This window comes from Giraffa tippelskirchi, chromosome 6 (assembly GCF_054371585.1).
Source record: "Giraffa tippelskirchi isolate mGirTip1 chromosome 6, T2T-mGirTip1v1.2.pri, whole genome shotgun sequence".
NCBI classification, from domain to species: Eukaryota; Metazoa; Chordata; class Mammalia; order Artiodactyla; family Giraffidae; genus Giraffa; species Giraffa tippelskirchi.
In genome coordinates this window covers 87,285,244-87,300,891 of record NC_137280.1, presented here as the reverse complement: position 1 = coordinate 87,300,891, position 15,648 = coordinate 87,285,244, and the positions used below count along the sequence as shown (strand labels likewise).

Sequence of the window (15,648 nt, the reverse complement as noted above, 5' to 3'; positions counted from 1 at the left end):
ATGGTACCAGGGAACCTAACACATGTTTCAGGTTTTCTTCTTCTGGGGTTTTCAGAGGCACCTGAACTGCAGCCCCTCATATTTGGGCTTTTCCTCTTCATGTACCTGATCACTGTGTTTGGAAACCTCATCATCATCCTGGCCGTCAGCGCAGACGCCCACCTCCACACCCCCATGTACTTCTTCCTCTCTAATCTGTCCTTTGTAGACATCTGTTTCACCTCCACGACCATCCCAAAGATGCTGTGGCACATCCAGACCCAGAACAAAGTTATCAGCTATGAAGGTTGCATCACCCAGATGTATTTTTTCGCACTGTTTGTAGGGTTGGATGACTTCCTCCTAACAGTGATGGCTTATGACCGATTTATAGCCATCTGCCACCCCCTGCACTACAAGGCCATCATGAGTGCCTGGCTCTGTGGACTGCTGGTTCTTGTTTCCTGGGTCATTAATGTCCTACATTCCTTCTTGCAAACTTTAATGGTGTTGAGTTTGTCCTTTGGTAGGGAGGTGATAATCCCTCACTATTTCTGTGAACTCAAACTGTTGGTCCAACTTGCCTGTTCTTACACCTTTCTTAATGACATGGTGATGTATTTTGCAACTGTCCTGCTGGGAGGTGCTCCCTTAGCTGGTATCCTTTACTCATACTCTAGGATAGTTTCCTCCATATGTGAAATCTCATCTGCTCAGGGGAAGTATAAAGCATTTTCCACCTGTGCATCTCACCTCTCAGTTGTCTCTTTATTTTATTGTACGTGCTTAGGAGTGTACCTTAGCTCTGCTGCTACCCAAAGCTCACACTCAAGTGCAACGGCCTCAGTAATGTACACTGTGGTCACACCCGTGCTGAACCCCTTCATCTACAGTCTGAGGAACAAGGACATAAAGACCGCTCTGAAAGCATTCTTTGGGAGGACAACTATTAAAACACCAGTTGTTCTAAGCTGAAGAACAGAGCATGACTGAAAGATTTAAAACCTCACAGGCGAAGGTGAGGGTGGGACGTTCTGGGAGAATAGCATTGAAACATGTATATTATCATATGTGAAACAGAACACCATTCCATGTTCGATGCATGAGACAAGGGCTCAGGGCCGGGGCAATGGGATGATCCAGAAGGATGGGATGGGGAGGGAGGTGGGTGGGGGGTCCAGGAGGGGGAACACATGTAAACCCATGGCTGATTCATGTCAATGTATGGCAAAAACTATTGCAATGTTGTGAAGTGATTGGCCCCCAACTAAAATAAATAAACTTATAAAAAAAAAAAAAAAAAAAAAAAACCTCACAGGCAGAAATTGCAATTTTTGAGATCAGATTGTAGAAGCAGAAGTTTCTCCTTCCTTTAATTATTGAAATTTCCATTTATTTGATCTCACCTCTTTCATACAATTTATAGAACTCATTTGATTAAGCTTAGTGATTTCCCTCTTATCCAAGAGTTATTTTAATAAAGAATAGTCATGAGCTGTACTGCTCCTATGCAGGGAAAACTACTGAAGACATTCACAGCTATCTGTGTGTTTATAACAAGGAAAAATTCAGACCACTGATTTCATGTTTGTGTACATCATTCCTTTGTATCACCACCTTAGCTGCTCTTTCTGATATTTTGGACTTTGACATACACTGTATCCTGCTAGTTGTCACTGTATTTTATTTGCCTGTTTAGGATTGTATTCCTTATTCAGTTGTTTCCACAATACCTATCATGTGAGTCCATGCTTTGCTCAGTCATGTCTCTTTGTGACCTTTTTGACTGTAGCCTGCCAGGTTCCTCTGTCCATGCGATTCTCCAGGCAAGAATACTGGAGTGAGTTGCCATGCCTCCTCCAGGGGATCTTCCTGACCCAGGGATCAGACTTCGTATTTTAGGTCTCCTGCGTTGGCAGGCAGGGGTTCTTTACCACCAGCGTCAGCTGGGTAGCCCCCTGAGGCATCAAGTTCAGTTCAGTCGCTCAGTCATGTCCGACTCTTTGCAACTCCATGGATTGCAGCACGCCACGCTTCCCTGTCCATCACCAACTCCCGGAGTTTACTCAAACTCCTGTCCATTGAGTCAGTGATGCCATCCAACCAACTCATCCTCTGTCGTCCCCTTCTCCTTCTACCTTCAATCTTTCCCAGCATCAGAGTCTTTTCAAATAAGTCAGTTCTTTGCATCAGGTGGCCAAAGTACTGGAGTTTCAGCTTCAGCATCAGTCCTTCCAGTGAATATTTCAGGACTGATTTCCTTGAGGACGGACTGGCTGGATCTCCTTGCAGTCCAAGGGACTCTCAAGTGTCTTCTCCAAACCACAGTTCAAAAGCATCAATTCTTCGGTGCTCAGCTTTCTTTATAGGCCAACTCTCACATCCATGTATGACTACTGGAAAAACCACCGCTTTGACTAGATGGACCTTTGTTGGCAAAGTAATGTCTCTGCTTTTTAATATGCTGTCTAGGTTGGTCATAACTTTTCTTTCAATGAGCAACCGTGTTTTAATTTCATGGCTGCTGTCACCATCTGCAGTGATTTTGAAGCCCCCCAAAATAAAGTCTGTCACTGTTTCCACTGTTCCCCATCTATTTTCCATGAATTGATAGGACCAGATGTCATGATCTTAGTTTTCTGAATGTTGAGTTTTAATCCAACTTTTTCACTCTCCTCTTTCACTTTTATCAAGAGGCTCTTTACTTTTTCGCTTTCTGCCATAAGGGTAGTGTCATCTGCATATCTGAGGTTATTGATATTTTTCCTGGTAATCTTGATTCTAGCTTGTGCTTCATCCATCCCAGTGTTTCTCATGATGTACTCTGCATGCAAGTTAAATAAGCAGTGTGACAATATACAGCCTTGACACACTCCTTTCCCTGTTTGGACCAGTCTGTTGTTCCATGTCTAGTTCTAACTGTTGCTTCCTGACCTGCATACAGATTTCTCAAGAGGCAGGTCAGGTGGTCTGGTATTCCCATCTCTTTCAGAATTTTCTGCAGTTTATTGTGAACCACACAGTCAAAGGCTTTGGCATAGTCAATAAAGCAGAAGTAGATGTTTTTTCTGGAACTCTCTTGCATTCTCAATGATCCAATGGATGTTGGCAATTTGATCTCTGGTTCCTCTGCCTTTTCTAAATCCAGCTTGAACATCTGGAATTTCAAGAAATAGATGGACAACATGAAAATGAAATCTTTTGCAAAGTAACATTAAGTGTATTTAAACATTCTTTTTTTGTATCACCCACGTCTTTTATATTGAATGATTCATTCAAACTTATGTTCTCTTGGAAACTCTACCTGAACACATGTATATGATAATCTGTTTGAATCTTTCAAAATAATTGACGTGTGTGATATTAAAAATGTTTAAATACACTTAATGTTACTTTGAGTTCTAACATTCTGGGGGCTCAGCAGGCTGAGATTAGAACTTTCATGTTTTTCTATCTTTGTCCAGTAGGTGGCAACATGATATAGGTTTTTTTTTTTTTTTTTTTTCTCAATTCTACCTGAGCTGCCTCTGGTTATGAATCTGCACTTTAGACCCTCCATAACCTCTGTCAGAGGAGTTACCCTGTGCATCAGCTATTGCTTTTGTGCCTCTGGGGTGTGGTACCTTGCTGTTGTCAGTGCTTCTGGTGTGCTGCTTGGGACGCTGGGTGGATAGTTTTCTGATATGTTTGTGATGCTTTTCTTGTAGCTCCTCTGAGATCTCCTGAGTCACAGGCTCTGATGCCATATGGGTAGGGTGGTGGTAGGCGGTGGCGCTAGGGTGGTAGGGATGCTGTGGCATGTCCAGTGTGGTAAGCTTCGCCAGCTCTAACACAGCAGATATGGAGGCTGGCGGGGTCATGGACACCTAGGTAGCTGAGGGGACGGGGTCCCGTGCCCCACTGCCACCTCTGCTCCCCTCTATGCTGCAGGCACCCGGTGCTGGTATGCCAGAGTTGGTGCCATCTCTCCTGCTGCTTCTACCTTCCTTGGGGTTGAATTTATAAAACACCAAAAGGAAACACAGCCAGCAAGCTCTGGGACTGAATCCGTAAGACACCTAAAAGAAGACAAAGCTAGTAAGCTTTGTGACATTGGTTTTAATATCTTTTCTAGATACATATCTCCTCAGGCAAGGAAACAACCAAGAATAAATAATGATACTATATCATACTAAGAAAACATTGTAGAGAAAAGGAAATCATTAACAAAATGAAAAGACTAACTACCAAATGGAAGAAGATATTTACAAGGGATATATCTGATAAGCAGTTGATGTTAAAATATACAAATAACTCACATAACAACAACAAAAGAACTAGATTTTAAAATGAGCAGAGAATCTTAATAGATTTTTGTTTCAAGAATACTGGAGTAAGTAGCCTGTCCCTTCTCCATGGGATCTTCCTGACCCAGGGATCAACCCAGGGTCTCCTGCATTGCAGGTGGATTCTTTACAAGCTGAGCTACCAGGGAAGCTCTCAAGAAGACACACAGATGACCAACTGACACAGAAAGAAATATTTTACATTAGATATTAAATTCCCTACTTACAAATGACTTCTGTTCCAAGAGTGTGTTTGTAAGTCCTATTTGTTCTTAAGTCCAACAAAGTTAGCATAGGTACCTAACTTCTACAGATAATGCCAGAAGCATGAACTAACTTACATGACTGGATATGTGAACACATGTCACATCTTAAAAGTTAGCAACTTGGGTTTACATGTTGCTAACTTTTAAGATGTGACATGTGTTCACATATGACATGTAAACCCATGGCTGATTCATGTCAATGTATGGCAAAAACTATTACAATATTGTAAAGTAATTAGCCCCCAACTAAAATAAATAAATTTATTAAAAAAATAAAATAAAATAAAATAAAATTATGTACATGGTTAAAAATTCTCATTAATAAATATATTCAGAAACCATAAAAAAAAAAAAGTTAGCAACTTGAAGGTTCATACGTAGGGCACTTACTGTAATTATTAAGGAAATGCAAATCAAAACCACAATGAGAGTTTATCCCATGTCTGTTACAATGGCATTATAAAAAGGCAGGAAATAGGCGTTGGCAATAATATGGAGAAAAGGGAAACATTTTTACTGTAAAGAGTATCTTTTCTCCGTCATATATTATTTGCTTATTATAAGCTGCTGCAGCTGCTGCTGCTAAGTCGCTTCAGTCGTGTCTGACTCTGTGCGACCCCATAGACGGCAGCCCACCAGGCTCCGCCGTCCCTGGGATTCTCCAGGCAAGAACCCTGGAGTGAGTTGCCATTTCCTTCTCCAATGCATGAAAGTGAAAAGTGAAAGTGAAGTCGCTCAGTTGTGTCTGACTCTTAGCAACCCCATGGACTGCAGCCTACCAGGCTCCTCCGTCCATGGGATTTTCCAGGCAAGAGTACTAGAGTGGGTCGCCAGTGCCTTCTCCGAAAGAACGACACTAACAAACAGAAAACAAGTTAACAAATTGGCAATAAGTAACACCTGCCTAAAACCTCTTTGACTGCCAGTAGATAAAACGATCTCCTAAAGAGGCGACTCAGAGAAGGCTATGGCACCCCACTCCAGTACTCTTGCCTGGAAAATCCCATGGACGGAGGAGCCTGGTAGGCTGCAGAGTCGCTAAGAGTCGGACACGACTGAAGCGACTTAGCAGCAGCACCAGCAGCAAAGAGCCGATTTAAGACTAAATATTAAAACAACTAAGATCATAGCATCTGGCCCCATTACTGCATTGCAAATAGAAGGGGAAAAGCTGGAAGCAGGAATAGATTTCCTCTTCTGGGCTCCAAAATCATCGTGGATGGTGACTGCAGCCATGGAATCAGAAGATGATTGCTTCTTGGCAGGAAACCGATGACAAACCTAGACAGCGTGTTGAAAAGCAGAGACATTACTCTGCCAACAAAGGTCTGTATAGTCAAGGCTATGTCTTCCCTGTAGTCACGTACGGTTGTGAGAGCTGGGCTTTAGAGCAGGCAGAATGTGGAATACTTGACGCCTTTGAATTATACTGCTTGAGAAGACTCCTGATAGTCCCTTGGACAGCCAGGAGATCAAACCAGTCAGTCTTAAGGGAGATCAACCCTGAATATTCACTGAAAGGACTGATGCTGAAGCTGAAGTTCCAGTAATTTGGCCACTTGATGCAAACAGATGATTCATTGGAAAAGTCCCTGATGCTGGGAAAGATTGAGGACAGAAGGGGAAGAGGACATCAGAGGATGAGATGGCTGGATGGCATCACCAGTGCAATGAACATGAACTTTGGCAAACTCTGGGAGATGATGAGGGGCAGACAGGCCTGCCAGGCTGCAATCCGCAGAGTCACAAAGAGGTGGGCACAACTTGGTAACTGAAAAACAACAGACTAAATGCTCTAATGAAAAGACATTACTCCTAATAAATTATTCATAATTCTATGATACTCCATCAAAGAAATGGTATTTCCAAACATTTTTGATCCAAAGGTAGGAAAATGGTGGGTAGGAAAAAATAACAGCTGTCTATATATAAGACTGAGAATACAACTTAAAAAGAGAGTTCCTAAAATTCTATAAAGATACTGAATTCAAAGAAGGAAAGAAAAATGGAAATCCCAGGAAATAAGTGCAATGAGCAAATTTTATTTCACAATGATCAAAGAGCAATTTCTGGTTTTGATATTTTGAGTTATGCAATCCAGAGCACTAGTATAATTGGTCTTTTATACTTGGCATCAAATACAATCTCTTTAGACCCTCTTTTATATCTCGGTTTCTTAGACTGTAGATGAAAGGGTTCAGCATGGGTGTGACCACAGTGTACATCACTGAGGCAATTGTACTTGAATGTGAGGTGTGGGTAGCAGCAGAGCTAAGGAACACTCCTAAGGCTGTAAAATAAAATAGGAAGACAACGGAGAGGTGGGACACACAGGTGGAAAATGCTTTATACTTTCCCTGAGCTGATATGATTTTACATATGCAGGAAACTATTTTAGAATATGAGTAAAGGATACCAGCAAAAGGACCACCACCCATCAGGACAGCTGCAAAATACATCACTATGTTATTAAGAAGGGTGTCAGAACTGGCAAGTTGTATCACCTGACTGAGTTCACAGAAAAAGTGGGGAATTTGCACAACTGGACAGAAGGACAATCGCAACACCATTAAGCTGTGTAGCAAGGAATACAAGGCAATCAGCACCCAGGATATAAGAACCAGCAGTCCACAGAGCCGGGGGCTCATGATGACCATGTAGTGCAGGGGGTGGCAAATGGCCACATACCGATCATAGGCCATCACACTCAGGAGAATGTCATCTAATCCTGCAAACAGTATGTAAAAATATGTCTGGGTGATGCAGCCTTCATAGGTGATACCTTTGCTCTTGTTCTGGATGTTCCACAACATCTTTGGGATGGTGGTAGAGATGAAACAGATGTCTACAAAGGACAGGTTGGAGAGGAAGAAGTACATGGGGGTGTGGAGGTTGGGGTCTGAGCTGACGGCCAGGATGATGAGCAGGTTTCCAACCACAGTGACCAGGTACATGGAGAGGAAAAGCCCAAAGATGAGGGGCTGCAGTTCTTGTTCTTCTGAAAGTCCCAGAAGAAGAAATTCTGAAATTCGTGTATTATTCCCTGGTTCCATGGGGTGGAGGTACCTACCAGGAGAAAGGAAAATAACAAGAAGAGTTTGCACACAAACTGGCATAATTCACATAGCGGAAATACTGCAGTTTCTATTTAGCCCTCGAGTAATTAATCTCAATGCCTTATTAATAGAAAAGCTCTCTTCCCAAGTATACTCCATTTCCTCTCTGACAAAGAATTTTGGTCCCATTCTCATCACATTGGCAAAGAGCTCATAGATTCCAGAGTTCTAATGAGGCATTTCTTCATTTATTTGAGAAATACATATTTAGTGCTGACCCAGTAGATAGTTGGAGAAGGCAATGGCACCCCACTCCAGTACTCTTGCTTGGAAAATCCCATGGATGGAGGAGCCTGGTAGACTACAGTCCATGGGGTCGCTAAGAGTCGGACATGACTGAGCGACTTCACCTTCACTTTTCCCTTTCATGCACTGGAGAAGGAAATGGCAACCCACTCCAGTATTCTTGCCTGGAGAATCCCAGGGACGGCGGAGCCTGGTGGGCTGCCGTCTATAGGGTTGCACAGAGTCGGACACAACTGAAGTGACTTCGCAGCAGCAGCAGCAGCAGTAGATAGTGCTGAAGAATAAACCTCTCGCAGCCCAAGGATGGTGAATGAGGATACTCAAATAAAATATGATAAAATACGTCAGAATGTCACACATGCTATGAAGAAGACAAAATCAGGTATAAAGGAGAGAGTGGTAGGAGGTGTTATTTTGTCCTGAGTGTTCAGGGAAGAGCTTCAAACTAGGTGCTGTTTGAAGATTCCTGAAGAAAGGGAAGAAGACTTTGTGATGTCAGAAGAAGTGTGTGCCCGGCAGAGGGAGATGCCACTGCTAAGGACCTGACAGAGATGCTTGTTCCACATGTTGAAGTGCAAACAAGGAAGCCAGTGGGGTGAAGGAATAAGTAGGAGGGGGAGTGATTAGAGATGGTGTCAAGGATGCTGATGAACAAGGTGGCCTCCCTGCTACAGCTGAACCTTCAGCACATAGAGAATCCCTCCTTCCATGTGGTTCCTTGCACTTTATGAATTTAGTTTAAAACCATCCTGTGAATTATATCAGTTTCCCTACTTAGTTCCATCTATTGACCAACTTCTGACCTCTGTATTATAAGTCATCTTAACATATGAGTACAGATGCCTCTGATTTAAGAACTGGTCTCTCTTCACAAGGCACAGGCAAACACACACACACACACACACACACACACACACACACGCACACATGATGTCCTTCTGGCTTGTGTTACTATCATAAACTGGTCACCCAGATCCACCCTCCTTAGGCCATGAATGGTTAACACATCAAGCTTGGCAAACCAAATTATTATTCTCCAAAAGAAGGTATAATTTTTACCCAGAAGTTCCAGGATTTTTTAAATTTATGTGTTTTTTAATTGAAGGATAATGGCTTTACAGAATTTTGTTGTTTTCTGTCAAATCTCAACATGAATCTGCCATAGGTATACATATATCCCCTCCCTTCTGAACCTCTCTCCTATCCCCCTTCCCATCCCGCCCTGAAATTCCAGTTTATAAACTTTCTATAGAACAATAAATTTGGGGTTCAGCATTGGAAAGGCCAATTTCTTCTCGGTATTTAGAGAAGAATGCAAAGCATGAGAGAGAAAGAAAAAAGAGAAATGAAATGGACATAGGTAAATGAAGAGGGAAAATATCCAATAAACTCAAATGACCCCTGAGGCAATGCAACAAAGACAAGTTTCCTTGCTTCATCAATATTCCAACTCCAGTGGCATCTTCTGGATGCCCAGAAAAAAATAACAAAGAAAAATATATTTTTTCCAAGGACATAAATGGGGATATATTTATGATGTGATATATCTTACAGTTTAAATATCCCAAGAGAATAAGCAAATGAAATATAAACTACCAATTCAAAATCAGAACTAAATGAAATACAACAAAAGTTGGATATATTTTATATGAAGAAGCTGAATACTTCTATTTCTTAAGGAGATTCCTATTTGTTTACTTCAGTTCATAAATAAGATTATTAGACTTATTGTCTACTTTTACTGGAAGCCTTTTATGCCTCCATTCCTTCTAACGGGGCTTCCTTAGTGGTTTATTGGCAAAGAATCCGCCTGCAATCCAGGAGGCCAAGGTTCAATCCCTTGGTCAGGAAGATGCCCTGGAGAAGGAAATTGCAACCCACTCCAGTATTCTGGCCTGGGAAATCCCGTGGACAGAGGAGCCAGATGGGCTATAGTCCATGGGTCACAAAAGAGTCAGACACAAGTTAGCGACTAAACCACCACCACCATCCCTTCTAACTGAGCTTCCTCTATTACCATTTGTCAACGTTGACGAGTGAAGGGTTCATTTTATTTTTACACCTAAATATATACACTAATATTAGGAAAGCCAGAAAATAGCCACAGTGACCTCTGGCCTCTGGACTATGCTGGATTGGTCCTCAGGTGACTTCAAGTACACGCTCCTGGCTTCCGTCCTCTCTGAACCTCTCCTGAAATGTGTGGAGCTCTCATCTGCCTGCAGACTGAGGGAGAAGGCTTTCCCTGTAGAAGTCCTAGTTCCTTTTTAAATGATCAGTGACGCAGACTGAATTTTTGTACCTAAACAAGAAAACAGGAAGGGATAAAATCAAGCATTGGCTCCCAGACAGATTCAGGAATCTATATTAAGGACCAGGCCCTCACTAACCAAAGTGGCACAGGCTGATGGGCTGCAGCAGAGGAGATACTTACAGCTTCCTGTGTCAGCTCACAGGGCTTCCTCAGTGGCTCAGTGATAAAGAATCCACCTGCAATGCAGGAGTCGCAGGAGATGGGGGCTTGATCCCTGGGTCAGGAAAATCCCCTGGAGGAGGGCATGACAACCCACTCCAGTGTTCTTGCCTGGAGAATCTCATGGACAGAGTTGCCTAGAGGGCTACAGCCCATGGGGTCTCAAAGAGTTGGACAGGACTGAAGGGACTTAGCAAGCATGCACACACATCAGCTAATTAGGCATATTTTCATTCTGTTACTCCAGCCTCCAAGTACATGATTTCCCTTGGGGACACTGGGCTGGACACAATGTAATTATTTTTCCGTTGATTCTCTGCTACTAAGTGATTGCATTATAAGTTTGGTGATTCAGTTTTTATCACTCCTTCCCCTTTAATTGTCATGCTTTCAAAGCACTAAGGCCCCCAGAACCTCATCACATCCCTGAGATCTAATTCTTCTTTAAACCGTAACACTGAGAATTTGTCTTGATGAGGTCCCTTGGGTCTTCAAAGCTTTGATTTGTGGTAGAGAAAAAAAAAACCTACTGAAATCTTTAAAACTACTATTTCCCTCTTCAGAACTGGGGATAACATTGCTCCTTCAGTATAAAATTGTGGGTCTTATACTCCCTGGATTCATGCTAGTTTTTCTAAGCCAATTACAAGTTTCTCAGTTATATCAGAAGTCAACAGCTGCCCTTTAGTCTCTCATTATAAAATGTTTGTAACTATAAGAAAAATATTTGTATGTTGATAGGACAAGTGAAAATTGCTCAGTCATGTCTGACTCTTTGCCCCACATGGACTATAGAGTCCATAGAATTTTCCAGGCCAGAATACTGGAGTGGGTAGCCTATCCCTTCTCCAACAGATCTTCCTAACACAGGAATTGAACCAGGGCCTCCTGCGTTGCAGGCAGATTCTTTACTAACTGAGTTATCAGAGAAGCCTGATATGCTATTAATATGACCATAAACCAGGCTTCCCAGGTAGCTCAGTGGTAAAGAATATGCCTGCCAATGCAGGAGATGTTAGAGATGCAGGTTTGATCCCTGGGTCGGGAAGATTCCCTGGAGGAGGAAATGGCAACCCACTCCAGTATTCTTCCCTGGAGTATCCCATGGACAGAAGAGCCTAGCAGGCTACAGCTCATGGGGTTGCAAGCAGTTGGACACAACTGAGAGACTAGCACATGATCATTAAACTGTCTTAGCATGTTTTAGTGATTGTCAAATTTAAATTTTTAAATAATGCATTTTTGAGGTAACACTTTTATGAACTCCATTCTCCATTGTCAGATTGGAACTCAGAAGGATTTAATGTTCTACTTAAAAGTACAAACCAAGTAAGGGCTGGAGTCTGGATTGAGGTCTCTTAGTTCTGGAACTCTGGCCCAGTGATTCTCAACCAGACATGACTGTGACACTGGAGATACTTGGCAATATGTGAAGGGATGCTACTAATCTCTGGTAAACCACAGAACAGCACCCAACACAAATAATTCTCCTGTCCAAGGCAGCGTAAGAATGTGAGAAATCCTATTCTAGACCAGGATATCTATAAATTCACTGTTCATACAAATCACCAAGGTCTGTGGTTCAAATGCAGATTCGGGTTCCTCAGGTCTCTAGAGGTCCAGGGACTGTGTTTCTGATAATTTGAGCCAGAAAATCAGATTCCCGTTCAAATTCTTTACACCCTGAAAAAAGGAGAACTTCTGTAACACTACCACTGGTGGTCCTTTTATACTTGCCACTCCAAGTAATCTTTTCAGAGCCCTGTGTATGTCTTCGTACCTTAGACTATAGATGAAGGGGCTCAGCATGGATGTGATCACAGTGTACATCACCCAGGTGATTGCACTTGACCCTGAGCAGAAGGCTATGAGTAGCCACAGGGCTGAGATACACTCTAAGCCCATCCAATAAAACAAGGATACAAGTGAGAGGTGACATGCACAGGTGGGAAGCACTTTGTACTTCCCCCACGCTGATGGCATTCCAGATAGAGAGGAGGCTATCTTAGAATAAGAGTAAAGGATCCCAGGTAAGACAGTTGTTGTTCAGTCACTCAGCTGTATCTGACTCTTTGTGACCCCATGGACTGCAGCACACCAGGCTTTTCTGTCCCTCACCATGTCCTAGAGCCTGCTCAAACTCATATCCATTGAGTCGGTGATGCCATCCAACCATCTCGTCCTCTGTTGTCCCCTTCTCCCTCTGCCTTCAATCTTTCCCAGCATCAGGGTCTTTTTTAACAAGTCAGCTCTTTGCATCAGATGGTCAAAATATTGGAGCTTGAGCTTCAGCATCAGTACTTCCAATAAATATTCAGGATTGATTTCCTTTAGGATTGACTCATTTGATCTCCTTGCAGTCCAAGGGACTCTCAGGAGTACTCTAACACTACAGTTCAAAAGTATCAGTTCTTTGGTGCACAGACTTCTTTATGTTCCAACTCTCACATCCATACATGACTACTGGAAAAACCATAGCTTTGACTAGATGGACCTTTTTCGGCAAAGTCCCTGCTTTTTAATACACTGTCAAGGTTTGTCAAAGCTTTTCTTCCAAAGAGCAAGCTTCTTTTAATTTCGTGGCTGCAGCCACCATCTGCAGTGATTTTGGAGCCAAAGAAAATAAAGTCTCACTGTTTCCGTTGTTTCCCCATCTCTTTCCCTTAGAGTGATGGGACCAGATGCCATGATCTTAGTTTTCTGAATGTTGAATTTTAAGCCAACTTTTTCACTCTCTTTCACTTTCATCAAGAGGCTCTTTAGTTCCTCTTCACTTTCTGCTGTAAGGGTGGTATCATCTGCATATCTGAGGTTATTGATATTTCTCCTGGCAATCTTGATTCCAGCTTGTGCTTCATCCAGCCCAGCATTTCTCATGATGTACTCTGCATATAAGTTAAATAAGCAGAGTGACAATATACAGCCTTGATGTACTCCTTTCCCAGTTTGGAACCAGTCCATTACCAACCTGAAATATTACAGTTTCAAATTACATCATCATGTCATTAAGACAGGTGTCACAATTGACTAGTTGGACCTCCTATTTGCTTTTACAGGCAAAGTACAGAATTCCAAGAAGGTACAGAAGGACAGTTGCAACACTGTTAATCTTTGTAACAAAGAATGCAGGGCACTCCTGAACCAAACACCACAGCCAGCAATCCATAAAGTGTGGAGGTGGGGTGGGGGGTGGGGGGGTGGTGTTCATGGTGACAAGATGGTGAGAGTTTGACAGATGGCCATAAAGTGGTCACAGGTCTTTGTGGTCAGTACAATGCTGCCCAAATCTACAAAGAGTAGGTGAAAGTATATTCATAGGTAATGGCTTTGCCTTCTTTGGGATGGTGGTAAATATGATCCCTATCTTGGGCATACACACTGAGGAAACCAGACTTGAAAGAGACACGTGTACCCCAATGTTCATCGCAGCACTGTTTATAATAGCCAGGACATGGAAGCAGCCTAGATGCCCATCAGCAGACAAATGGATAAGGAAGCTGTGGTACATATATACAATGGTAATATTACTCAGCCATTAAAAAGAATACATTCGAATCAGTTTCTAATGAGGTGGATGAAACTGGAGCCCATTATACAGAGTGAAGTAAGCCAGAAAGAAAAACACCAATACAGTATACTAACACATATATATGGTATTTAGTCAATCGGTAAAGATAACCCTGTATGAGAGACATCAAAAGAGACACAGACAAATAGAACAGTATTATGGACTCTACGGGAGAGGGCGAGGGCGGGATGATATGGGAGAATGGCATAGAAGCATGTAAATTATCATATGTGAAACGAATCACCACTCCAGGTTCAATGCATGACACAGGGTGCTCGGGGCTGGTGCACCGGGATGACCCGGAGGGGTGGGATGGGGAGGGAGATGGAAGGGGGGGTTCTGGAGGGGGAAAACATGTACACCCATGGTGGATTCATGTCAATGTATGGCAAGACAAATACAATAGTGTAAAGTTAAAAATTAGAAAATAAACTAATTAAAAAAAAAAAAAGAACAGATTGGAAAAGAAGAATCACATGAGTGTGTGGAGGTGGGAGTCAGAGATGGTGGCCAGGATAATAAGCAGGGTTCTAAGCACAGTGATCTGGTTCATGGAGAGAAAATGTGCAAATATAAGGTGCTGCAGTTCTGGTTTCTCTGATAATTGCAGAAGAAGAAATTTTGAAATTCTGGTATCATTTCCTGGTCTCATGTGGCCCTCATTAACTTGATTTTTTCTCTTTGATAATAGCCATTCTTACTGTGGAACGTGTACCTCATTGTGATTTTGGTTTCTGTTTCTTTGAAGATTAATGATGTAAGGCCTCTTTCATGTGTCTGTTGACCATCTGTCTGTCTTCCTTGGGAGAAAATGTCTATTGAGGGTCCTCTACCCATTTTTAATATGGTTGTTTATTTATTTTTTAATTGAGTTGACTTAGTCTGATATATAGTTTAAGTTTTCTGTTTCTGCCTATCAACTTGATCTTTTGGGTACTTTTGCCTTCTCATTCCAAGTAGAAGAGAACACTTCAACTTTGCTTATAAGACACTTCTGGGTGCTGAACTCCCTCAGCTTTTCTTTATCTAGGAGAGCCTTTATTTCTTCTTCATATCCGAAGGATACCTTTGCTGGAGGGAGGACTCCTGGCCAGCAGTTTTTATATCACAATAGTTTGAGAATGATATTCCATTCTCTCTTGGACTGTGGAGTCTCTGGTAAGAAATTTGTTGATAACCCAATGCTGGTATCTTTGCAGGGTGCTCACTCTTTTTCCTGATGCCTTTAATATCCTTTCTTTTTAATAACTTTTATTGAAATGTAATTGATTTACAATGTCATATTAGTTCCAGGTGTACAGCAAAATTATATGTATATATATATTCTTTTATAGATTCTTTTTCCATTATAGATCATTACAAGATATTGAGTTTATTTCCCAGTATTTAATTCCCTAGGTCCTTGTTGATTGCCTATTTTGTATATGTATTAGTATATAAAAACAGCATTCTTTCACTAACTTTTTAAAAGATTTTTATTTATTTATTCGCTTTATTTCTGACTGCACCGAGTCTTCCTTGCTTTGTGGGGGCTTTCTCTGGTTGCAGAGGTGGGGGGCGCTACTCCTCATTGCAATATGAGGACTTGTCACTGCGGTGACTTCTCCTGCTGCAGAGCACAGGCTCTAGAGAACAGGCTCAGCAGCTGTGGTGCCCCGGCTTAGTGACTTTGTGG

The 15,648-nt window shown here is 42.1% G+C and overlaps 2 protein-coding genes across 2 annotated transcripts; one reads left to right on the top strand and one right to left on the bottom strand.

Annotated features, from left to right (window-relative positions):
- On the top strand, window positions 1–954 carry LOC145510822 (olfactory receptor 7A10-like). Its single transcript, XM_081503014.1, has one exon. The coding sequence runs from the start codon at window positions 1–3 to the stop codon at window positions 952–954; it is 954 nt and encodes a 317-aa protein (XP_081359140.1).
- A 5,638-nt stretch (window positions 955–6,592) lies between these two features.
- LOC145511603 (olfactory receptor 7A17-like) lies at window positions 6,593–9,514 on the bottom strand. Its single transcript, XM_081505149.1, has 2 exons — window positions 9,504–9,514; window positions 6,593–7,645 (listed from the first exon to the last, which is right to left on the bottom strand). Exon 2 carries the CDS (start codon window positions 7,621–7,623, stop codon window positions 6,676–6,678), a length of 948 nt encoding a protein of 315 aa, XP_081361275.1. The 5' UTR covers window positions 7,624–7,645; window positions 9,504–9,514; the 3' UTR covers window positions 6,593–6,675.
- Between the last annotated feature and the right edge of the window lie 6,134 nt (window positions 9,515–15,648).

What these genes read in the sequence shown, in the direction of transcription:
- LOC145510822 (XM_081503014.1), top strand. Translation starts at nt 1, where the DNA reads ATGGTACCAGGGAACCTAACACATGTTTCAGGTTTTCTTCTTCTGGGG.
- LOC145511603 (XM_081505149.1), bottom strand. Translation starts at nt 7,623, where the DNA reads ATGGAACCAGGGAATAATACACGAATTTCAGAATTTCTTCTTCTGGGA.